We start from the raw sequence: 23004 nt of genomic DNA on the forward strand, positions 1-23004 counted from the left end.
GTGTTAATGTGTTATAAGCATGGTGTTAATGTGTTATAAGCATGGTGTTAATGTGTTATAAGCATGGTGTTAATGTGTTGTAAGCATGGTGTTAATGTGTTATAAGCATGGTGTTAATGTGTTGTAAGCATGGTGTTAATGTGTTGTAAGCATGGTGTTAATGTGTTATAAGCATGGTGTTAATGTGTTATAAGCATGGTGTTAGGGGGTTGTAAGCATGTTGTTAATGTGTTATAAGCATGGTGTTAATGTGTTATAAGCATGGTGTTAATGTGTTATACGCATGGTGTTAATGTGTTATAAGCATGGTGTTAATGTTATATAAGCATGGTGTTAATGTGTTGTAAGCATGGTGTTAATGTGTTGTAAGCATGGTGTTAGGGTGTTGTAAGCATGGTGTTAGGGTGTTATAAGCATGGTGTTAATGTGTTATAAGCATGGTGTTAGGGTGTTATAAGCATGGTGTTAATGTGTTGTAAGCATGGTGTTAATGTGTTATAAGCATGTTGTTAATGTGTTATAAGCATGGTGTTAGGGTGTTGTAAGCATGGTGTTAATGTGTTATAAGCATGGTGTTAGGGTGTTGTAAGCATGTTGTTAATGTGTTATAAGCATGGTGTTAATGTGTTATAAGCATGGTGTTAGGGTGTTGTAAGCATGTTGTTAATGTGTTGTAAGCATGGTGTTAATGTGTTGTAAGCATGGTGTTAATGTGTTATAAGCATGATGGTAATGTGTTGTAAGCATGGTGTTAATGTGTTGTAAGCATGGTGTTAATGTGTTATAAGCATGGTGTTAATGTGTTATAAGCATGGTGTTAATGTGTTGTAAGCATGGTGTTAATGTGTTATAAGCATGGTGTTAATGTGTTATAAGCATGGTGTTAATGTGTTATAAGCATGGTGTTAATGTGTTATAAGCATGGTGTTAATGTGTTGTAAGCATGGTGTTAATGTGTTATAAGCATGGTGTTAATGTGTTATAAGCGTGGTGTTAGGGTGTTGTAAGCATGGTGTTAATGTGTTATAAGCATGGTGTTAGGGTGTTGTAAGCATGTTGTTAATGTGTTATAAGCATGGTGTTAATGTGCTATAAGCATGGTGTTAATGTGTTGTAAGCATGGTGTTAATGTGTTATAAGCATGGTGGTAATGTGTTGTAAGCATGGTGTTAATGTGTTGTAAGCATGGTGTTAATGTGTTGTAAGCATGGTGTTAATGTGTTATAAGCATGGTGTTAATGTGTTGTAAGCATGGTGTTAATGTGTTGTAAGCATGGTGTTAATGTGTTATAAGCATGGTGCTAATGTGTTATAAGCATGGTGTTAGGGTGTTGTAAGCATGGTGTTAGGGTGTTGTAAGCATGGTGTTAGGGTGTTGTAAGCATGGTGTTAATGTGTTATAAGCATGGTGTTAATGTGTTATAAGCATGGTGTTAATGTGTTATACGCATGGTGTTAGGGTGTTGTAAGCATGGTGTTAATGTGTTGTAAGCATGGTGTTAGGGTGTTGTAAGCATGGTGTTAGGGTGTTGTAAGCATGGTGTTAATGTGTTATAAGCATGGTGTTAATGTGTTATAAGCATGGTGTTAATGTGTTATAAGCATGGTGTTAATGTGTTATAAGCATGGTGTTAATGTGTTGTAAGCATGGTGTTAATGTGTTATAAGCATGGTGTTAATGTGTTGTAAGCATGGTGTTAATGTGTTGTAAGCATGGTGTTAATGTGTTATAAGCATGGTGTTAATGTGTTATAAGCATGGTGTTAGGGGGTTGTAAGCATGTTGTTAATGTGTTATAAGCATGGTGTTAATGTGTTATAAGCATGGTGTTAATGTGTTATAAGCATGGTGTTAATGTGTTATACGCATGGTGTTAATGTGTTATAAGCATGGTGTTAATGTTATATAAGCATGGTGTTAATGTGTTGTAAGCATGGTGTTAATGTGTTGTAAGCATGGTGTTAGGGTGTTGTAAGCATGGTGTTAGGGTGTTATAAGCATGGTGTTAATGTGTTATAAGCATGGTGTTAGGGTGTTATAAGCATGGTGTTAATGTGTTGTAAGCATGGTGTTAATGTGTTATAAGCATGTTGTTAATGTGTTATAAGCATGGTGTTAGGGTGTTGTAAGCATGGTGTTAATGTGTTATAAGCATGGTGTTAGGGTGTTGTAAGCATGTTGTTAATGTGTTATAAGCATGGTGTTAATGTGTTATAAGCATGGTGTTAGGGTGTTGTAAGCATGTTGTTAATGTGTTGTAAGCATGGTGTTAATGTGTTGTAAGCATGGTGTTAATGTGTTATAAGCATGATGGTAATGTGTTGTAAGCATGGTGTTAATGTGTTGTAAGCATGGTGTTAATGTGTTATAAGCATGGTGTTAATGTGTTATAAGCATGGTGTTAATGTGTTGTAAGCATGGTGTTAATGTGTTATAAGCATGGTGTTAATGTGTTATAAGCATGGTGTTAATGTGTTATAAGCATGGTGTTAATGTGTTATAAGCATGGTGTTAATGTGTTGTAAGCATGGTGTTAATGTGTTATAAGCATGGTGTTAATGTGTTATAAGCGTGGTGTTAGGGTGTTGTAAGCATGGTGTTAATGTGTTATAAGCATGGTGTTAGGGTGTTGTAAGCATGTTGTTAATGTGTTATAAGCATGGTGTTAATGTGCTATAAGCATGGTGTTAATGTGTTGTAAGCATGGTGTTAATGTGTTATAAGCATGGTGGTAATGTGTTGTAAGCATGGTGTTAATGTGTTGTAAGCATGGTGTTAATGTGTTGTAAGCATGGTGTTAATGTGTTATAAGCATGGTGTTAATGTGTTGTAAGCATGGTGTTAATGTGTTGTAAGCATGGTGTTAATGTGTTATAAGCATGGTGCTAATGTGTTATAAGCATGGTGTTAGGGTGTTGTAAGCATGGTGTTAGGGTGTTGTAAGGATGTTAGCATGTCATAAGTGTGTTGTATGCATGGTGTAAGCACGTTGTTAGCATGTTGTAAGCATGTTGTTAGCATGTTGTTAGCATGATGTGGGACATGTGGAGTGCGAGACTGTGGAGTGCGAGACTGGAGAGAGAGAGGAGGAGAAGAGGAGGAAGGAGGATGAGAGGAAGGAGGATGAAGAGAGAAGAGATGGGATAGCTGAGAGACGGTTGCTGTGGAGACGCATCATGAGAGAGTCATCATGTTGACATATCGATTGATTATCCTCAAATATGGTTATTACAGCCTTAAGAAGCCCAATGAAGGAAGCATTATGAAGACATATGAAGCTCTATGAAGCACACACAGGTCATAGCTTTGTCTCTGGTCACAGTTAAAGGGAGTTCAGGCATTTAAAGGAGCTCTGCTGAGGGTTAAGAGGTCAATTTGAAACAAAACAGTGCATTTAACATCTCAAGTCTTACATGTAATATCTGATTCTGAACTTTACTTTGACTATACAGATTATGATTGATCAACATTGATATATGCTTTAGTGAACACTTTAAATGTTTACAATTGGAGAAACAATATTATGAAAAATCTTAAACAAGTACATTTTATCTGTATTAGTTTCACATTTATTCAGATTAATCTTCCCATTGTCCGTTTAACCTGGTATTATTACCTCTCTCTTTATCTACAGTTTACAGTAAATTACTGTATTACAGAACAGTACAGTTACACTACAGTTTACACAGTCTGACAATATTATACTCGAACAGTTACTAAAACGTTTAAACTTAGTTATGGATTTATAATTTTAGATGTTAGTTGATGGTCACAGTTTCAACTTCCTTCAGATTGACTTTTAGCTGAAAGTTGAAAGTCATTTTAATGAATGTTTTTACCTTTGTCGAGTAGCCAATCGTCAACTATTCGACCGAGCCGATAGGGGATTCTCTGTCTAGCGATTGCCAGGCGCTCGTTATCAATGTTGCCTTTAATTTAAAGATGAAAACACAGTAATTACACCTGGCACAGGAGCTGGACATCAATAATAAACAGCCATGAAGAGAAAGTCAAAGTCCTGACCAAGGTCCTGTCGGTCCGAACATTGTTGCTGTGTCATTAACTTCAATAAGAGTTACGTTCATGAGCAGCAACCAGCAAGCAGACATCGACTTTCTGTTCTTGGACTTTGATTTAAAGAGACATTTAAACAGTTACTTAACATCTGACAGACAGGAGACAGCTCTGACTGGGTTTAGAAAGTTTGATAAAACAAGAGAATAGTAATGATAATCACTGTTAAAGCTAACAGATCAACCCTCATACACCCCTGTCTGGTGTTTAGCCTTTTAGCTAACAGATCAACCCTCATACACCTGTCTGGTGTTTAGCCTTTTAGCTAACAGATCAACCCTCATACACCTGTCTGGTGTTTAGCCTTTTAGCTAACAGATCAACCCTCATACACCTGTCTGGTGTTTAGCCTTTTAGCTAACAGATCAACCCTCATACACCTGTCTGGTGTTTAGCCTTTTAGCTAACAGATCAACCCTCATACACCTGTCTGGTGTTTAGCCTTTTAGCTAACAGATCAACCCTCATACACCCCTGTCTGGTGTTTAGCCTTTTAGCTAACAGATCAACCCTCATACACCTGTCTGGTGTTTAGCCTTTTAGTTAACAGATCAACCCTCATACACCCCTGTCTGGTGTTTAGCCTTTTAGCTAACAGATCAACCCTCATACACCTGTCTGGTGTTTAGCCTTTTAGCTAACAGATCAACCCTCATACACCTGTCTGGTGTTTAGCCTTTTAGTTAACAGATCAACCCTCATACACCCCTGTCTGGTGTTTAGCCTTTTAGCTAACAGATCAACCCTCATACACCCCTGTCTGGTGTTTAGCCTTTTAGTTAACAGATCAACCCTCATACACCTCTGTCTGGTGTTTAGCCTTTTAGCTAACAGATCAACCCTCATACACCCCTGTCTGGTGTTTAGCCTTTTAGCTAACAGATCAACCCTCATACACCCCTGTCTGGTGTTTAGCCTTTTAGCTAACAGATCAACCCTCATACACCCCTGTCTGGTGTTTAGCCTTTTAGTTAACAGATCAACCCTCATACACCTGTCTGGTGTTTAGCCTTTTAGCTAACAGATCAACCCTCATACACCTCTGTCTGGTGTTTAGCCTTTTAGCTAACAGATCAACCCTCATACACCTCTGTCTGGTGTTTAGCCTTTTAGCTAACAGATCAACCCTCATACACCTGTCTGGTGTTTAGCCTTTTAGCTAACAGATCAACCCTCATACACCCCTGTCTGGTGTTTAGCCTTTTAGTTAACAGATCAACCCTCATACACCTCTGTCTGGTGTTTAGCCTTTTAGTTAACAGATCAACCCTCATACACCTCTGTCTGGTGTTTAGCCTTTTAGCTAACAGATCAACCCTCATACACCTCTGTCTGGTGTTTAGCCTTTTAGTTAACAGATCAACCCTCATACACCTCTGTCTGGTGTTTAGCCTTTTAGTTAACAGATCAACCCTCATACACCTGTCTGGTGTTTAGCCTTTTAGCTAACAGATCAACCCTCATACACCTGTCTGGTGTTTAGCCTTTTAGCTAACAGATCAACCCTCATACACCTCTGTCTGGTGTTTAGCCTTTTAGCTAACAGATCAACCCTCATACACCTGTCTGGTGTTTAGCCTTTTAGTTAACAGATCAACCCTCATACACCTGTCTGGTGTTTAGCCTTTTAGTTAACAGATCAACCCTCATACACCTCTGTCTGGTGTTTAGCCTTTTAGCTAACAGATCAACCCTCATACACCTCTGTCTGGTGTTTAGCCTTTTAGCTAACAGATCAACCCTCATACACCTGTCTGGTGTTTAGCCTTTTAGTTAACAGATCAACCCTCATACACCTGTCTGGTGTTTAGCCTTTTAGTTAACAGATCAACCCTCATACACCTGTCTGGTGTTTAGCCTTTTAGTTAACAGATCAACCCTCATACACCTCTGTCTGGTGTTTAGCCTTTTAGCTAACAGATCAACCCTCATACACCTGTCTGGTGTTTAGCCTTTTAGTTAACAGATCAACCCTCATACACCTGTCTGGTGTTTAGCCTTTTAGCTAACAGATCAACCCTCATACACCTCTGTCTGGTGTTTAGCCTTTTAGTTAACAGATCAACCCTCATACACCCCTGTCTGGTGTTTAGCCTTTTAGCTAACAGATAGCTAAATAACTCCTGAAAATATATGATTAATACTTAAGATAACAACAATAATATAAAATGTTTAAAAACCCAATGCTAAAATAAGTACAATCAGTTTTTCTCTTCGTTCCCCTCCCAGTCTAGTTAATACATTTACATGTTTATTGTGTTGCTGTTTGGCCAAATGCCCCAACGGCTATTATTATTTTCATTTTTTAATAAATCACAACTGCTATCTGTATTAAATGTTTACATGGTTCATTTACGTGTCACACTATTTAACATAGCAACATACATGACCAGTCATGTCAGTACAGACTCCCTGGAGTCAAGGCAACAGGGGAAGTTACTACATATTTATTTTTTATGTTTAAACAGGGAAAATAACATCCTAAAATACACATTTGGTCTTCAGCAAGTCATAACACAAGTGGTAATAGTAACGTAGTATGATGTAGTATTAACATAAGCAACACTGCAACATCTTTACATGAATACTGATAGAAACAGTTACGATACATAGTCACTTCCTTTAATTCAGGAAGAAGCGAAGCCCTGTCGTGTGATTGGCTGTGACAGGCAGGTGTAGACTATGGTCGGTCCCTACCTGAGGGGTAGCGCTCTATGATTGGCAGGTCGTCCAGCTGCAGGGTTGCGTTGCCTCCGCTGCGGGTAAACCGAACTATGTGGTACTTCCCATCATTAACGAATTTAGCAGTCTCTTCAATGTTGATGTCATCTGTCCCCACGTTAAACACTACCCGAATATTTCCTTTATCCTGGGGAGAGAGGAATGGAGAGAGAGACATAGAGACAGAGAGAGCAAAATAGCAAGAGAGAGAGAGAGAGAGAGAGAGAGAGAGAGAGAGCGAGAGCGAGAGAGAGAGAGAGAGAGAGACATAGAGACAGAGAGAGCAAAATAGCAAGAGAGAGAGAGAGAGAGAGAGAGAGCGAGAGCGAGAGCGAGAGAGAGAGAGAGAGAGAGAGAGAGAGAGAGAGAGAGGATAGGAAGAGAGAAAGGGTTATAGCTGGTAGTGTAGCAGAGTGCTGAGTTGAGGAGGACAGAGTGCAGTGATTCTGTAGGGGTCAGGGTGGTCTTTACTATCTGTAGCTGTAGGTAGTCCCCCAGTCCCGAGGCGCTGTCAACCCGTAGCAGAGTAGCGTGTTTCTGCTGTGTGCTGAAGCCCAGCGCCAGCCGGTCAGCCCGTGTGCTGGGTCTCTCGTTAGGAGGCCAGGTGTACACGATCACACCCCCGTCACGACCAAAGATATAAGTGGTCCCCGCTGTGGACAACAAATTGTCTCAAAAAGGAAGTAGTAAACAGGAAATAGGACATAGGAATAGGAAATAAGAAGTGACTCACCGTCATTGCAGAGCGGTCCCCCAAATGATGTCATACTGCAATCACAGCTAAATCCCTCCCACTGCTGTAAACACACGCCCTGACTGGCGCAGGAGTCTTCCTGACAGGTAGTACTGGGACCTGAAGAGCCAAAGAGACAAATCCTTCAGCTTCTTAATGAGAAAAGCTCATGTCAACCAGAGGCTGCTGAAAGTAACAAAATAATCAGAATACGCCCTTAAAAACTCTGGATAGATCGACAACAGCCAAGGCAAAAACCATATTCATTCACATTTGAAGTGAACCCATTCCTTTAAGAGTTGAGCACTTTTGGATTGTTGAATTGGTATTACAATTCACTTCACATCCAGCAGCTGTCTGTCCATGAGGTTGGCCAGCTGTAGGCTAGATACAGGGAGGGAGGGGTTAAACAGAAGAGGGTGGGGTTAGAAGTAGAGGGTGGGATTAGAATCATGCTTCCAAGTGACAGAGGTGAAGAGGGTGTGGTCTAACTTAAACAGGAACGATGTCGCTACGGTGGCATGGACAGGTCATGTCAGAACACACCACACCACACACACACGTACTTGCAAGTGTAACCGAGGTGGCTCGCGTGATGAGTAATCTTGCCTGAGACCTGAACACATGCATTAGCTCCCTGAGCTACTGCCTAGCCCTAGACTTTAGCTCAGTGGGCTAACACAGTCTTGTGGTGCGCAGGAGACTCAGGTTCGAACCCAGTTGATCACAAGAATACACACAGATACGTACACGCACACACAGAGCGATCTACCTTGCAAGTCAGCTTTCGTCAATGCAACTTTTGTCAGCCAAAAAGAACGACAAGCAAAATATGTTAGATGGTTAGTAAAAACAAAGCATAAAAATGCCTGTGATAAAACAAACAGGGAGAGAGAGAGAGAGAGAAAAGGGAGAGGAGAGAGAGAGAGCGAAAGGAAGATAATAGAGAGAAAGAGAATAGAGAGAGAGAGAGGAGAGAGGATAGAGAGAGAGGGGAGAGAGGGGAGAAAGAGAAGAGAGAGAAGAGAGAGAGGGGAGAAAGAGAGCGAGAGAGAGGAGAAAGAGAATAGAGAGAGAGAGAGGGAAGAAAGAGAATAGAGAGAGAGAGAGTGGGGAGAAAGAGAAGAGAGAGGGGAGAAAGAGAAGAGAAAGCCAGATGCCAAAGCAAGGGGGATAATCTCCAACATAATAAAAACAGAAATATAAATAATACAAATAAAAACAGCTGTTAGCTGGAGCAAGAGGTAGAATAATAAAAACAATTAGCTCTGATCTGCAATAGTAAAAGGGGGAGGTCCTGGTATGTGTTTGTCTTCCTAGACTTTCTTGTGTAGTTGCTAATGGTGTGTGTGTACCTTCACAGCCCCTCTCCACCTGTCCGGTCGTAGCAAGGGCGTCGGCCAGCAGGTCGGGTAATCGGCCGTTGAGGTCGACGGTTGCTAGGCAACCCTGGAAGCCTTCGCGGGAGTGGACGAGCTTGGGAAGGTCACGGTACATCTCTTTAGCCACGCCCCCTACGTACAGGTCACCTATAGGAACACAGCACAGCTTGAGTGGCAGCTCCTCGCTCCATACCTGGGTCTCTCTTAGCTGACAGAACTGCCCTCTGCTATAAGAGACAAGGGCTGAGAGACTCCATACATAGTACACAGGTATTATGGTATGTACAGTATGTGTCTATGTGTGTGAGTTTATGCGTGTGCATGTGTGTTACCTTTGAGATCCAGGTTCTTGGCCCCCATAGTGGTCTGTGTAGTGACCTTGGTGTCTATCTTAACAGTGTGCAGGTTGTTGGTGTCTCTGGATATGAGGACGTTGTGCCAGTGGTTGTCATTCAGAGGAGAGTTGGAGTTCCCTTTGATCAGGTGAGCTCCGTTCCCCAGGTCGGACACATAGTGGAGGTAGCTGGGGAGGGAGGGAGATTAGGAACGTTGGAATATCAACTTTATTACCTGAGTAGATAGTAGATAGATATCTAACTCTGACTAGTCCTTTCATCAGGTGGTGTCATCTCCTCTGTTCAACAGCAGTAGTGTATAGACACACAGTATAGTGCCAATAGGATGTTATTTGAATGTTTAGGTAATTACCCTTTGACCAGCTCCACCACTATGAAGTCGTTTCCGTCTCCTCTGTTGTAGAGTACGAGTCCGTCAGGGGAGGTGGTTTTGAATTGGAAGAACAGGTGCATGGAGTAGTAGGCCTGGAGCGTTGGCAGGGTCACGTAGCTCGACCGTGACCTGAACGTCACCGGGTCCGCCACGATGCTCTTATAACCAATCACAGCGTTCAGCTCGCAATAGTCGATGTCACCGTTCTTACCTAGGATCGAGATGACCAAGGATGAGGTGTGTGTAGTTGTGTATGTGTAAGGTGTTTGGGATTAGTTACTTAAAACACTAATGTATTACATATTACTTGTTACATTTAACTAAAGTAACGCGTTATATTACAATATTACATTGTGTGGAAAGTAACGTGTGTGGAAAGTAATGCGTTATATTACAATATTACATTGTGTGGAAAGTAACGTGTGTGGAAAGTAATGCGTTATATTACAATATTACATTGTGTGGAAAGTAACGCATTATATTGTAATATTACAATGAGCAACGTCAGGTTGATCAGTAGTTTCTCAATTCATCTGTGGCGCTGCCTTGCTAGTCTACAAGTACGGCAGCTTAATCAGTCATATCTAGTGTAAGCCAAATATCTGTACAGCTAGCCTATCTTTTCATTCAAAATCTTTCTCTTGAGCCGCCAGTTCTGGTTATAGTCCGCACTTACAGGGACCCATAGAGACGTATAGAGGGCACTCTATGGGCTTTGCTATCACAGAAGCGTTCAATGGCAAAGATCAAAGACGCGCCTTCTATACATTTCTATGGACAACAGCTGTCATGACATTTCTCTAGCCTTTCTCCGCTTGCTCGACAACTAAATGAGGAAACAAGTTGAGATCGGCTCATGGAAACACGCCCGTTAAGAGATATGATTGTGAAAGTAAGATGTGTGTAGGTGTGTGTGTGTGGTGTGTGTGTGTGTGTGTGTGTGTGTGTGTGTGTGTGTGTGTGTGTGTGTGTGTGTGTGTGTGTGTGTGTGTGTGTGAGGTGTGTGTATGTGTGGGTGTGTGAGGTGTGTGTGTGTGTACTCTGTCCTTACAGAGGTCTACATAGGGCATGCCGTTGAGGGTGAGGCCCTGCAGGTGCCCTATGAAGTTGGAAGGCACAGCAGGCATGAAGCGCTTCTCCGTCACAATGCCTGTCTCCACGTTGTGGAACTCCAGCTGGGTGTGGTCGCCTGCCATCTGACCTGGAGGGGTTAGAGGTCAGGGTAGAGGTTAGCAGACCGGGGTCAAATACATTGAAACACTTGAGGTGCACTTGATTTAGCTTCACCGGAGTGCAGGGTGAGTGGAGTTTGCACTTTTGGGACTATTCCATTGTCTACACTGGACCAGGTCAGCTAAATACAAGACACTTGGGCTTGAATGTACTTGAGCAATGTCTGCAGGTTATGGGTTTGAGGTCAGGGGTTAAGGTTAGGACTGAAAGGTCAGGGTTGACAGGGTTGGGGTTGCTATGGTTACCTTCTACAGATTGCAGGTCGTCGACGGTGAGTTTGAGGCTTTTCCCGCGTCGCACCACTCTGACAGTGTGCCACTCATTATCATTCAGCCCCAGCCCTGCAAAGATGGTCTCTGGACCCTTACCTACACACATTCCAGTTAGTTAATATACACACACATACACCTTACACACACCCACACGAAGGGTTAACACATGCACACATGCAGACAAGCACGCACGCACAAACACACACACACACACACACACACACACACACACACACACACACACACACACACACACACACACACACACACACACACACACACACACACACACACACACACACACACACACACACACACATTCTCCACCATGTCTCCTGCCACAGTGTCCTACCCTATCTGACCACATGATGGCACTAGATACTCAGCTCTGTAGCAAGAGGGACGTAGAGCAGTAATACAGCAGGAGGAACTCTCCATCCATCTCTCTCTCTCCTTCCCCTTTTCTCTCTCATTCCCTCTCCATCCATCCATCCACCTCTCTCCTTCCCCTTCTCGCTCTCCATTTCCCTCTCCTTTCGTCCCTCTCTCTCTCCTCATTTTCTCTCTCTAGTTTCTGTTGAAGGCGATCTCTGGGGAGTGTTGTGAGTCTCTCTCCCTCTCACCAGGATAGACCAGTGTCAGTGTGTGTAGGGGGGGTGATAAGCTATAGGAGGAATGAGAAGATGAGAGGCAAACAGCCTGACAGATTCAGCTGTGGGAAATGGCAGCACCATGACACACACACACACACACACACACACATCATATTGCCACGTGTGAGGTCTCTGTGTACATGCATGTGTAGGTGAGGTATGTGTGTGTGTGAGTGTAGGTGACTTGTGTGTGTGTTAGGTGTAATTAGTTTTCAGGAGAGGACAGAGGGCTCCCCTGAGGTGTCTCAGCTGTGCTCTGGGCACAAGTATCTCATCCCGTTACCATGGATCACTGCCTGAGATTGGTGTTTTTGTTTTGTGTGTGTGTGTGTGTGTGTGTGTGTGTGTGTGTGTGTGTGTGTGACCGCACACTGTTGGGGTGAATGGGCTGATGTGAGAATGAGGCAGTGATCCATGCCAACCTGAGAACAGCCAGGACACACACACACACACAAACACACACACACACACACACACACACACACACACACACACACACACACACACACACACACACACACACACACACACACACACACACACACACACACACACACACACACACACACACACACACACACACACACACACACACACACACACACACACACACACACAGGACATATATGGTCATGGAAGAGTGACTAATTTGCGGAAAAAATTGTCTATTGATGGAACTTATACAAATGAAATGTATGTAATATTGTATTTACTGAGTTGTACGAACTCTTGTCATGTTTTATAATCAACTCCTAATATTAAGCTCTTTCAATGGCAGTATTTTTTTACTCCAAATGGCTGATAATAACTGAGGATCATTAGAAAATCATAATAACACCTTTTAAGGTTTCTATGCTTATGAAAAGCATTATGTTACATACTGCCCATAGACATAGACAAGTTGTCTAGTTATGTTCCCATGGCAACACCTTCTCCCTTTGTCAGTACCAGGATGCCGTCATAGAGTCGTCTTCCGTGGTGAAAGGACAAACACACATACACAGAGCTCAACTCACGACAGCCTACAGACAAACAAAGCACTCAGAGGGAGGGAGGGGTGGATGGAGGAAGGGAAGAAAAAGGATGGAGGGATAGAGAATCTTTCATTTTCAGCATGAAGGAGACATAATTATCCGGAAGCCCTGAGAAGCTTTCAGCCCATCCCCGTGACGGAACTCCACACCTCCACACTCCTCTGTACACCTCTCTCTCTCGTTCTCTTTTTCCTTAGCTCTTCTCTATCTTCCCTGTGTACCTCACCCCTTTTCCTGTTCCCCCTCTCACCTTATTCACTAACACCCCCCCCCTCCTTTTGCCTGTTCCCTCTCTCACCTCATTCACTAACACTCCCCCACCCCTCTTTTTCCTGTTCCCATCTCACCTCATTCACTAACACCCTCCACCCCCCCCTTTTTCCTGTTCCCCCTCTCACCTTATTCACTAACACACCCCCCACCCCCCCTTTTTCCTGTTCCCCCTCTCACCTTATTCACTAACACACCCCCACCCCCCCTTTTTCCTGTTCCCCCTCTCACCTTATTCACTAACACACCCCCACCCCCCCTTTTTCCTGTTCCCCCTCTCACCTTATTCACTAACACACCCCCAACCCCCCCTTTTTCCTGTTCCTCCTCTCACCTCACCCCCCTTTTTCCTCACTCTGTCTTTCCTCTCTTACATTATCTCTAAAATGGCTGCCTTAGTAACCCTGGACTCTAGCAGAATCAAACACACAGTCACACACACCAGCGCACACAAACACACACAAGTTCTAACACACACACACACACACACACACACACACACACACACACACACACACACACACACACACACACACACACACACACACACACACACACACACACACACACACACGCACACACACACACACACACACACACACAAGTTCTAACACACACAGAGGTAGTGTGAGATGGAGCGTGACTTACTGGCGGTACAGTTAATCCTGATACAGTCTGGAGGGAGAGCAGAGCAGAGGGTTAACACTGCACAAACATACAACTCCACGCGCTGGGGACCAACACACCAACACACTCCACACACACACCTCGCTGAGAACACACACTCTCCCCGCCTTCTGAGGGCAAGCTGGGAGGGGATTATTGGCCAATCAAAGCAGAGGATAGGGCTTTCTGCTATCTGCTCTGAGCGAATGACATGGTAGCACTGGGAATCCAGCAAATAAGATTGATGGATCTCTGAATTGTCTTGCTCTGTAATTGGCTGAGGGAGAGCGAGAGGTCTCAGTGTAACATGTGTGCCATTGGCTACTCTGGTCAGAGTGACAGCCTCCGTGACCATAGCATCCATAATATCAGGACACTGAGGTGGGCGTGGCCCCATATTTCTGTCACCGAGCAACAGAGCACCAAATCCCGCCCCTGGTGGAGCAGAGGAACATGGGAGGTCAGAGGTCATGGTTCCCATAATACCTCAGTGTGTTGGGTGTCGTCAACCACAGCAGAGACGCAGATGCTACAGCCAGAGACCAACACACACCCCTGCATCTATTGGTGAGTGTGTTTGTGTGTGTCTCTGTGTGTGTATTTGTGTGTGTGCGTGTGTGTGTGTGTCTCTGTGTGTGTATGTGTCTCTGTGTGTGTATTTGTGTGTGTGCGTGTGTTTGTGTGTGTGTGTCTCTGTGTGTGTGTATTTGTGTGTGTGTGCGCGTGTGTGTGTATGTCCCCACAAGGTTAGCTGTACAAGACTGTGTGTCTCTGTTTGTGTATTTGTGTGTGTGTGTGTCTCTGTGTGTGTATTTGTGACTCTGTGTGTGTATTTGTGTGTGTGTCTCTGTGTGTGTATTTGTGTGTGTGTCTCTGTGTGTGCGCGTGTGTGCACGTGTGTCTAGGGGTGCAGTGGTCATCTGGGAGTGAGCAGAAAATGCAGCCTCGGACCGGGAGAACCAACCCTCTGTTCAACAATACACACACCAAAAATACAGTACAACAATGTAAGAGTGTATGTGTGTGTGTGTGTGTGTGTGTGTGTGTGTGTGTGTGTGTGTGTGTGTGTGTGTGTGTGTGTGTGTGTGTGTGTGTGTGTGTGTGTGTGTGTGGGTGTATGTGTGTGTGTGTAATAGCAGATCTTGGTTTAGCTGTATGTACATGTGCTCTGCTCTCAGGTTATGTTTGAGTGTGTGTGGGTATAGGCCTGCTATGTGCTTAGGTTTACAGTGTGTAGGTATAGGCCTACTGTGTGCTTAGGTTTACAGTGTGTGGGTGTATGCCTACTGTGTACTTAGGTTTACAGTGTATGGGTATAGGCCTACTTTGTGTGTGTACTTAGGTTGACAGTGTATGTGTGTGTGTAACTAGGTTGACAGTGTATGTGTGAGTACTTAGGTTGACAGTGTATGTGTGTGTGTAACTAGGTTGACAGTGTGTGTGTGTGTGTGTGTACCTATGTTGACAGTGTGTGTGTGTGTGTGTACCTAGGTTGACTGTGTGTGTGTGTGTACCTAGGTTGACTGTGTGTGTGTGTGTGTGTGTACCTAGGTTGACTGTGTGTGTGTGTGTGTGTGTGTACCTAGGTTGACAGTGTGTGTACCTAGGTTGACAGTGTGTGTCTGTGTACCTAGGTTGACAGTGTGTGTGTGTGTACCTAGGTTGACAGTGTGTGTGTGTGTGTACCTAGGTTGACAGTGTGTGTGTGTACCTAGGTTGACAGTGTATGTGTGTACCTAGGTTGACAGTGTGTGTGTGTACCTAGGTTGACTGTGCGTGTCTGTGTACCTAGGTTGACAGTGTGTGTGTGTACCTAGGTTGACAGTGTGTGTGTGTACCTAGGTTGACAGTGTGTGTGTGTGTACCTAGGTTGACAGTGTGTGTGTGTGTGTGTGTGTGTACCTAGGTTGACAGTGTGTGTGTGTGTGTGTGTGTGTGTGTGTGTGTGTGTGTGTGTGTGTGTGTGTGTGTACCTAGGTTGACAGTGTGTGTGTGTGTGTACCTAGGTTGACAGTGTGTGTGTGTGTGTACCTAGGTTGACAGTGTGTGTGTGTGTGTGTACCTAGGTTGATAGTGTGTGTGTGTGTGTACCTAGGTTGACAGTATGTGTGTGTGTGTACCTAGGTTGACAGTATGTGTGTGTGTGTACCTAAGTTGACAGTATGTGTGTGTGTGTACCTAGGTTTACAGTGTTTGTGTGTGTGTGTGTGTGTGTGTGTGTGTGTGTGTGTGTGTGTGTACCTAGGTTGACAGTATGTGTGTGTGTGTACTTAGGTTGACAGTGTGTGTGTGTACCTAGGTTGACAGTATGTGTGTGTGTGTACCTAGGTTGACAGTGTGTGTGTGTGTGTGTGTACCTAGGTTGACAGTATGTGTGTGTGTGTACCTAGGTTGACAGTGTGTGTGTGTACCTAGGTTGACAGTATCTGTGTGTGTGTACCTAGGTTGACAGTGTGTGTGTGTGTGTGTGTGTGTGTGTGTGTGTGTGTGTGTGTGTGTGTGTGTGTGTGTACCTAGGTTGACAGTATGTGTGTGTGTGTGTGTGTACCTAGGTTGACAGTGTGTGTGTGTACCTAGGTTGACAGTATGTGTGTGTTTGTACCTAGGTTGACAGTGTGTGTGTGTGTGTGTGTGTGTGTGTGTGTGTGTGTGTGTGTGTGTGTGTGTGTGTGTGTACCTAGGTTGACAGTATGTGTGTGTGTGTACCTAGGTTGACAGTGTGTGTGTGTACCTAGGTTGACAGTATGTGTGTGTGTGTACCTAGGTTGACAGTATGTGTGTGTGTGTACCTAGGTTGACAGTATGTGTGTGTGTGTACCTAGGTTGACAGTGTGTGTGTGTGTGTGTGTACCTAGGTTGACAGTGTGTGTGTGTACCTAGGTTGACAGTGTGTGTGTGTGTACCTAGGTTGACAGTGTGTGTGTGTACCTAGGTTGACAGTGTGTGTGTGTGTGTACCTAGGTTGACAGTGTGTGTGTGTACCTAGGTTGACAGTGTGTGTGTGTGTGTGTGTGTACCTAGGTTGACAGTGTGTGTGTGTGTGTACCTAGGTTGACAGTGTGTGTGTGTGTGTGTACCTAGGTTGACAGTGTGTGTGTGTGTGTGTACCTAGGTTGACAATGTGTGTGTGTGTGTACCTAGGTTGACAGTGAGTGTGTGTACCTAGGTTGACAGTGTGTGTGTGTGTGTACCTAGGTTGACAGTGTGTGTGTGTACCTAGGTTGACAGTATGTGTGTGTGTGTACCTAGGTTGACAGTATGTGTGTGTGTACCTAGGTTGACAGTATGTGTGTGTGTACCTAGGTTGACAGTATGTGTGTGTGTGTACCTAGGTTGACAGTATGTGTGTGTGTACCTAGGTTGACAGTATGTGTGTGTGTGTACCTAGGTTGACAGTATGTGTGTGTGTGTACCTAGGTTGACAGTATGTGTGTGTGTACCTAGGTTGACAGTATGTGTGTGTGTGTACCTAGGTTGACAGTATGTGTGTGTGTGTACCTAGGTTGACAGTGTGTGTGTGTGTGTGTACCTAGGTTGACAGTATGTGTGTGTGTGTACCTAGGTTGACAGTGTGTGTGTGTACCTAGGTTGACAGTGAGTGTGTGTACCTAGGTTGACAGTATGTGTGTGTGTGTACCTAGGTTGACAGTGAGTCGGACACGACCCCCATCCAGCTCCAGTCGGAGCGTGTCGGCTGAGTTCCGTGATGTTGTTGCCATGAGAACACCGTAGGCCCGCTGGGAGCGAAAACGTAGCGACACATCCTCTGCTTCCGTGTGCATCGCAACGGGCAACTGGACCTTCATAAACTTACTACCATCATAGGATAGGATGGTCGCATCTAGAGAGGAGGGAGGAGGGAGGAGGGGAAGATATTAATATCAAGCAGTGACCAGAAAAGACCAGACCAGTCCAGAGCAGTCCAGACCAGATCAAAGCAGATCAAACCAGTGTCTCCAGTTTAACTTAAATTTCAGAAAATATTCAATTCAAAGCTGTTTTCCGCTGAGAGAGTGATGGTTCTATATTTGTTCCTCTGCCTCTACCTTTCTCTGATCCTTCAATCCCTCTCTCTCTCTCTCTCTCTCTCTCTCTCTCTCTCTGTGTTTCCGTGGGACACCGTTGTAGGCGAAAACAAGAGAACAGGAAGAGAGAGGTCTCATGAATACTAATGAGCTCAGAGTGTGTGTGTGTGTGTGTGTGTGTGAATAAGTGAGTGAATTTCAGAGGGAACAGAAGAGTGCTCAGTAAAGCGAGCAAGGAGAGAACGAAGGAGAGAGGTGGGAGAGGGAGAAGGTGGGAGAGGGAGAAGGAGGGAGAGGGAGAAGGAGACATAAGGAGAAGGAGAGAGGAAGAGCGGGTGAAAAGCTAAAATGCTAATGCATCCTCATTAACTGGAGGTTAGCCTGCTACATCATGATAACATAACTAACACCCACACAAACACACACATACACATGCACACACATGTGTATGTGCGCGTTTGAGTAATTTCTTAACAGCTGACTAAGTTAAATGAGAAAATGGTGCTTCAGCAGAGCACCTGAAAGAAAGAGAGAGAGAGAGAGAGGGGGAAAGAGAGAGAAAGAGGGGGGTAGAAAGAGTGAGAGAGGGGGGGGAGAGAGAAGGAGGGGGTAGAGAGAGAGAGGGGGTAGAGAGAGGGGGCAGAGAGAGAGAGAGAGGGGGGGGGAGAGAGAAAGAGGGGGTAGAAAGAGTGAGAGAGGGGGTAGAGAGAGAGAGAGGATGGGGTAGAGAGAGAGGGGGAAAGAGAGAGAAAGAGGGGGTAGAAAGAGTGAGAGAGGGGGTAGAGAGAGGGGGCAGAGAGAGAGAGAGAGAGGGGGGGAAGAGAGAGAAAGAGGGGGTAGAAAGAGTGAGAGAGGGGGTAGAGAGAGAGAGAGGAGGGGGTAGAGAGAGGGGGAAAGAGAGAGAAAGAGGGGGGTAGAGAGAGAGAGAGAAGGAGGGGGGTAGAGAGAGAGGGGGTAGAGAGAGAGGGGGAAAGAGAGAGAAAGAGGGGGGTAGAAAGAGTGAGAGACGGGGGTAGAAAGAGCGAGAGAGAGAGATGGGGAGAGAGCAAGAGGGGGGGTGTAGAGAGAGGGGTGGGGGGGGGTTCTGTACGTTAACACTAGAAGCTTAATACCTAAAATGTATCAATTGAAAGTGTGGGTTAACAGCTCCAATCCAGATGTTGTTGGTCATTACTGAGACGTAGTTATGAAGCCAGCAGCATACCACCCTTCATCCCACTGCTGACTTGCTTCTGAAGCTAAGCAGGGTTGGTCCTGGATGGGAGACCAGATGCTGCTGGAAGTGGTGTTAGAGGGCCAGTAGGAGGCATTCTTTCCTCTGGTCTAAAAAATATCCCAAAGCCCCAGGGCAGTGATTGGGGACACTGCCCTGTGTAGGGTGCCGTCTTTCAGATGGGATGTTAAACGCGTGTCCTGACTCTCTGTGGTCACTAAAGATCCCATGGCACTTATCGTAAGAGTAGGGGTGTTAACCCTGGTGTCCTGGCTAAATTCCCAAGCTGTCACTTAATCATCCCCAGGTTACAATTGGCTCATTCCTCTCCCCTGTAACTATTCCCCAGGTTGTTGCTGTAAATGAGAACGCGTTCTCAGTCAACTTACCTGGTAAAATGAAAGAGTGTTTTGAACATTGATGTTAACCTTTCCGTTTCTAATTTTTTCCGGCAAGACAGATCTTCCAAAGGTGGTGGAGCGGCAATCTTTACCAAGGAACACCTTCAATGCTCGGTTGTCCCCACCACGTCCACCAAACAATTTGATTTGCTGGTTTTAAGCAATACGCTTTCAAATAGCTCTTTGTTGACTGCTGCTGGGTGCTATCGTCCTCCATCAGCACCGGCCTGTACCCTACCTGCCCTAAGCTCTCTCCTGGCCCCTTACACTAAGTCTGAATTTGTCCTGCTAGGTGACCTAAACTGAGACATGCGTAAACCACCTGACCAAGTCCTAAAACAATAGGACTCCCTAAATCCATCTCAGATTATTACCAATCCCACAAGGTATGACTCCAAACACCCAGAAAAGGCTACTCTCCTTGATGTTATCCTCACATAGACACTTGCTAAATAACTTTAATGAGCAAGCCTTCCTTCATAACCTGGCCTCTGTAAATTGGTATTGAATCAGCTCTGTCGAAGACGCTTGGACTTTCTTTTTTGATATTTTCAGTGGTATTGTTAACATGCACACTCCCATAAAGAAAATGAGAATTAAAAACAGGTTCAGTCCCTGGTTCGACCGTGATCTGGCAGAGTTATTCCACCTCAAGAACATAATTTGGCGAAAGGCTCAGTACACAAATACTCAGGCTGACTGGCTGTCGTTCAGGCAAATGAGAAAAGTGCACTCAGGCTATCCGGAAGGCCAAAGTTAGTTCCTTTTAGGAGCAGTTCTCTCTCTGTGGGTCTAACCCCAAGAAGTTCTGGAAAACAGTTAAAGACCTGGAGAATAAACCCTCCTCCTCACAGCTGCCCATGTCCCTTAATGTTGATGATGTGGTTGTTACTGACAAGAAGCACATGGCTGAGCTCTTCAATCACCACTTCATTAAATCAGGATTCCTATTTGACTCAGCAATGCCTCCTTGCCTGTCTGACATTTTCTCACCTCCCAGCCCTAATAGTGCGACTAGCCCCAATCCTGTTTTCTCCCTGCAGACAGTCACTGTGTCTGAGGTGCAAAAGGAGCTCCTTAAACTTGACCTCAAAAAAACATCTGGGGCAGATGGTTTAGACCCTTTCTTCTTTAATGTTGCTGCCCCTATCATCACCAAGCCTGTCTCTGACCTTTATAACCTGTCTCTCCTCTTTGGGGAGGTTCCCATTGCTTGGAAGGCAGCCACGGTTTGTCCTTTATTTAAAGGGGGAGATCAAGCTGATCCTAACTGTTATAGGCCTATTTCTATTTGGCTCTGTTTATCAAAAGTGTTGGAAAAACTTTTCAATAATCAACTGACTGGCTTTCTTGATGTCTATAGTGTTCTCTCGGGTATACAATCTGGTTTCCGCCCAGGTTATGGATGTGTCACTGCAACCTTAAAGGTCCTCAATGAATGTCACCATTGCCCTTGATTCTAAGCAATGTTGTGCTGCTATTTTTATTTACTCGGCCAAAACTTTTGATACGCTAGACCATTCCATTATTGTGGGTCGGTATTGATGTATTGGTGTCTCTGAGGGGTCTTTGGCCTGGTTTGCTAACTACCTCTCTCAAAGAGTGCAGTGTATAAAGTCAGAAAATCTGCTGTCTCAGCCACTGCCTGTCACCAAGGGAGTACACCAAGGCTCGATCCTAGGCCCCACGCTCTCCTCAATTTACATCAACAACATAACTCAGGCAGCAGGAAGCTCTCTCATCCATGTACAGTGGGGGGAACAAGTATTTGATACACTGCCGATTTTGCAGGTTTTCCTACTTACAAAGCATGTAGAGGTCTGTAATTTTTTTATCATAGGTACACTTCAACTGTGAGAGACGGACTCTAAAACAAAAATCCAGAAAATCACATTGTATGATTTTTAAGTAATTAATTTGCATTTTATTGCATGACATAAGTATTTGATCACCTACCAACCAGTAAGAATTCCGGCTCTCACAGACCTGTTAGTTTTTCTTTAAGAAGCCCTCCTGTTCTAAGGACATCAGGGATAAAATTGTAGACCTGCACAAGGCTGGGATGGGCTACAGGACAATAGGCAAGCAGCTTGGTGAGAAGGCAACAACTGTTGGCGCAATTATTAGAAAATGGAAGAAGTTGAAGATGACGGTCAATCACCCTCGGTCTGGGGCTCCATGCAAGATCTCACTTCGTGGGACATCAATGATCATGAGGAAGGTGAGGGATCAGCCCAGAACTACACGGCAGGACCTGGTCAATGACCTGAAGAGAGCTGGGACCACAGTCTCAAAGAAAACCATTAGTAACACACTACGCCGTCATGGATTAAAATCCTGCAGCGCACGCAAGGTCCCACTGCTCAAGCCAGCGCATGTCCAGGCCCGTCTGAAGTTTGCCGATGACCATCTGGATGATCCAGAGGAGAAATGGGAGAAGGTCATGTGGTCTGATGAGACAAAAATAGAGCTTTTTGGTCTAAACTCCACTCGCCGTGTTTGGAGGAAGAAGAAGGATGAGTACAACCCCAAGAACACCATCTCAACCGTGAAGCATGGAGGTGGAAACAACATTCTTTGGGGATGCTTTTCTGCAAAGGGGACAGGACGACTGCACCGTATTGAGGGGAGGATGGATGGGGCCATGTATCGCGAGATCTTGGCCAACAACCTCCTTCCCTCAGTAAGAGCATTGAAGATGGGTCGTGGCTGGGTCTTCCAGCATGACAACGACCCGAAACACACAGCCAGGGCAACTAAGGAGTGGCTCAGTAAGAAGCATCTCAAGGTCCTGGAGTGGCCTAGCCAGTCTCCAGAGCTGAACCCAATAGAAAATCTTTGGAGGGAGCTGAAAGTCCGTATTGCCCAGCGACAGCCCCGAAACCTGAAGGATCTGGAGAAGGTCTGTATGGAAGAGTGGGCCAAAATCCCTGCTGCAGTGTGTGCAAACCTGGTCAAGAACTACAGGAAACGTATGATCTCTGTAATTGCAAACAAAGGTTTCTGTACCAAATATTAAGTTCTGCTTTTCTGATGTATCAAATACTTATGTCATGCAATAAAATGCAAATTAATTACTTAAAAATCATACAATGTGATTTTCTGGATTTTTGTTTTAGATTCCGTCTCACACAGTTGAAGTGTACCTATGATAAAAATTACAGACCTCTACATGCTTTGTAAGTAGGAAAACCTGCAAAATCGGCAGTGTATCAAATACTTGTTCTCCCCACTGTATATGCAGCTGATACAGTCTTATACTCAGCTGTCCCCTCCCCGGATTTTGTGTTAAATGCTCTACAACGAAGCTTTCTTAGTGTCCAACAAGCTTTCTCTACTCTTAACCTTGTTCTGAACACCTCCAAAACAAAGGTCATGTGGTTCGGTAAGAAGAATGGCCCTCTCCCCACTGGTGTGATTACTACATCTGAGGGTTTAGTCACCTCACACAAGTACTTGGGAGTATGGCTAGACGGTACACTGTCCATCTCTCAGGACATATCCAAGCTGTAGTCTAAGGTTAAATCTAGACTTGGTTTTCTCTATTGTAATCGCTCCTCTTTCACCCCAGCTGCCAAACTAACCCTGATTCAGATGA

At 44.6% G+C, this 23004-nt stretch overlaps 1 protein-coding gene across 18 annotated transcripts in view; it reads right to left on the reverse strand.

Moving 5' to 3' along the window:
• Positions 1 to 23004, reverse strand: part of LOC139570093 (neurexin-1a) — a 131512-nt gene that overhangs the window by 15731 nt on the left and 92777 nt on the right. For 10 of the 18 annotated variants that reach the window (XM_071391608.1, XM_071391610.1, XM_071391611.1 and 7 more), the window contains 11 exons: positions 17405 to 17608; positions 13750 to 13776; positions 11118 to 11240; positions 10691 to 10840; positions 9619 to 9850; positions 9243 to 9433; positions 8884 to 9057; positions 7529 to 7648; positions 7267 to 7448; positions 6772 to 6943; positions 3840 to 3929 (listed from right to left, as the gene is read on the reverse strand). In XM_071391608.1, the coding sequence (XP_071247709.1) occupies positions 3840 to 3929; positions 6772 to 6943; positions 7267 to 7448; positions 7529 to 7648; positions 8884 to 9057; positions 9243 to 9433; positions 9619 to 9850; positions 10691 to 10840; positions 11118 to 11240; positions 13750 to 13776; positions 17405 to 17608 (1665 nt within the window). Of the gene's footprint in view, positions 1 to 2769; positions 3073 to 3839; positions 3930 to 6771; positions 6944 to 7266; positions 7449 to 7528; positions 7649 to 8883; positions 9058 to 9242; positions 9434 to 9618; positions 9851 to 10690; positions 10841 to 11117; positions 11241 to 13749; positions 13777 to 17404; positions 17609 to 23004 lie in introns of those variants that run through there. The other 8 variants (XM_071391616.1, XM_071391617.1, XM_071391615.1 and 5 more) reach the window with 5 other exon arrangements.

The sequence above is a fragment of the Salvelinus alpinus genome, chromosome 3, assembly GCF_045679555.1.
Source record: "Salvelinus alpinus chromosome 3, SLU_Salpinus.1, whole genome shotgun sequence".
Classification (NCBI taxonomy): Eukaryota; Metazoa; Chordata; class Actinopteri; order Salmoniformes; family Salmonidae; genus Salvelinus; species Salvelinus alpinus.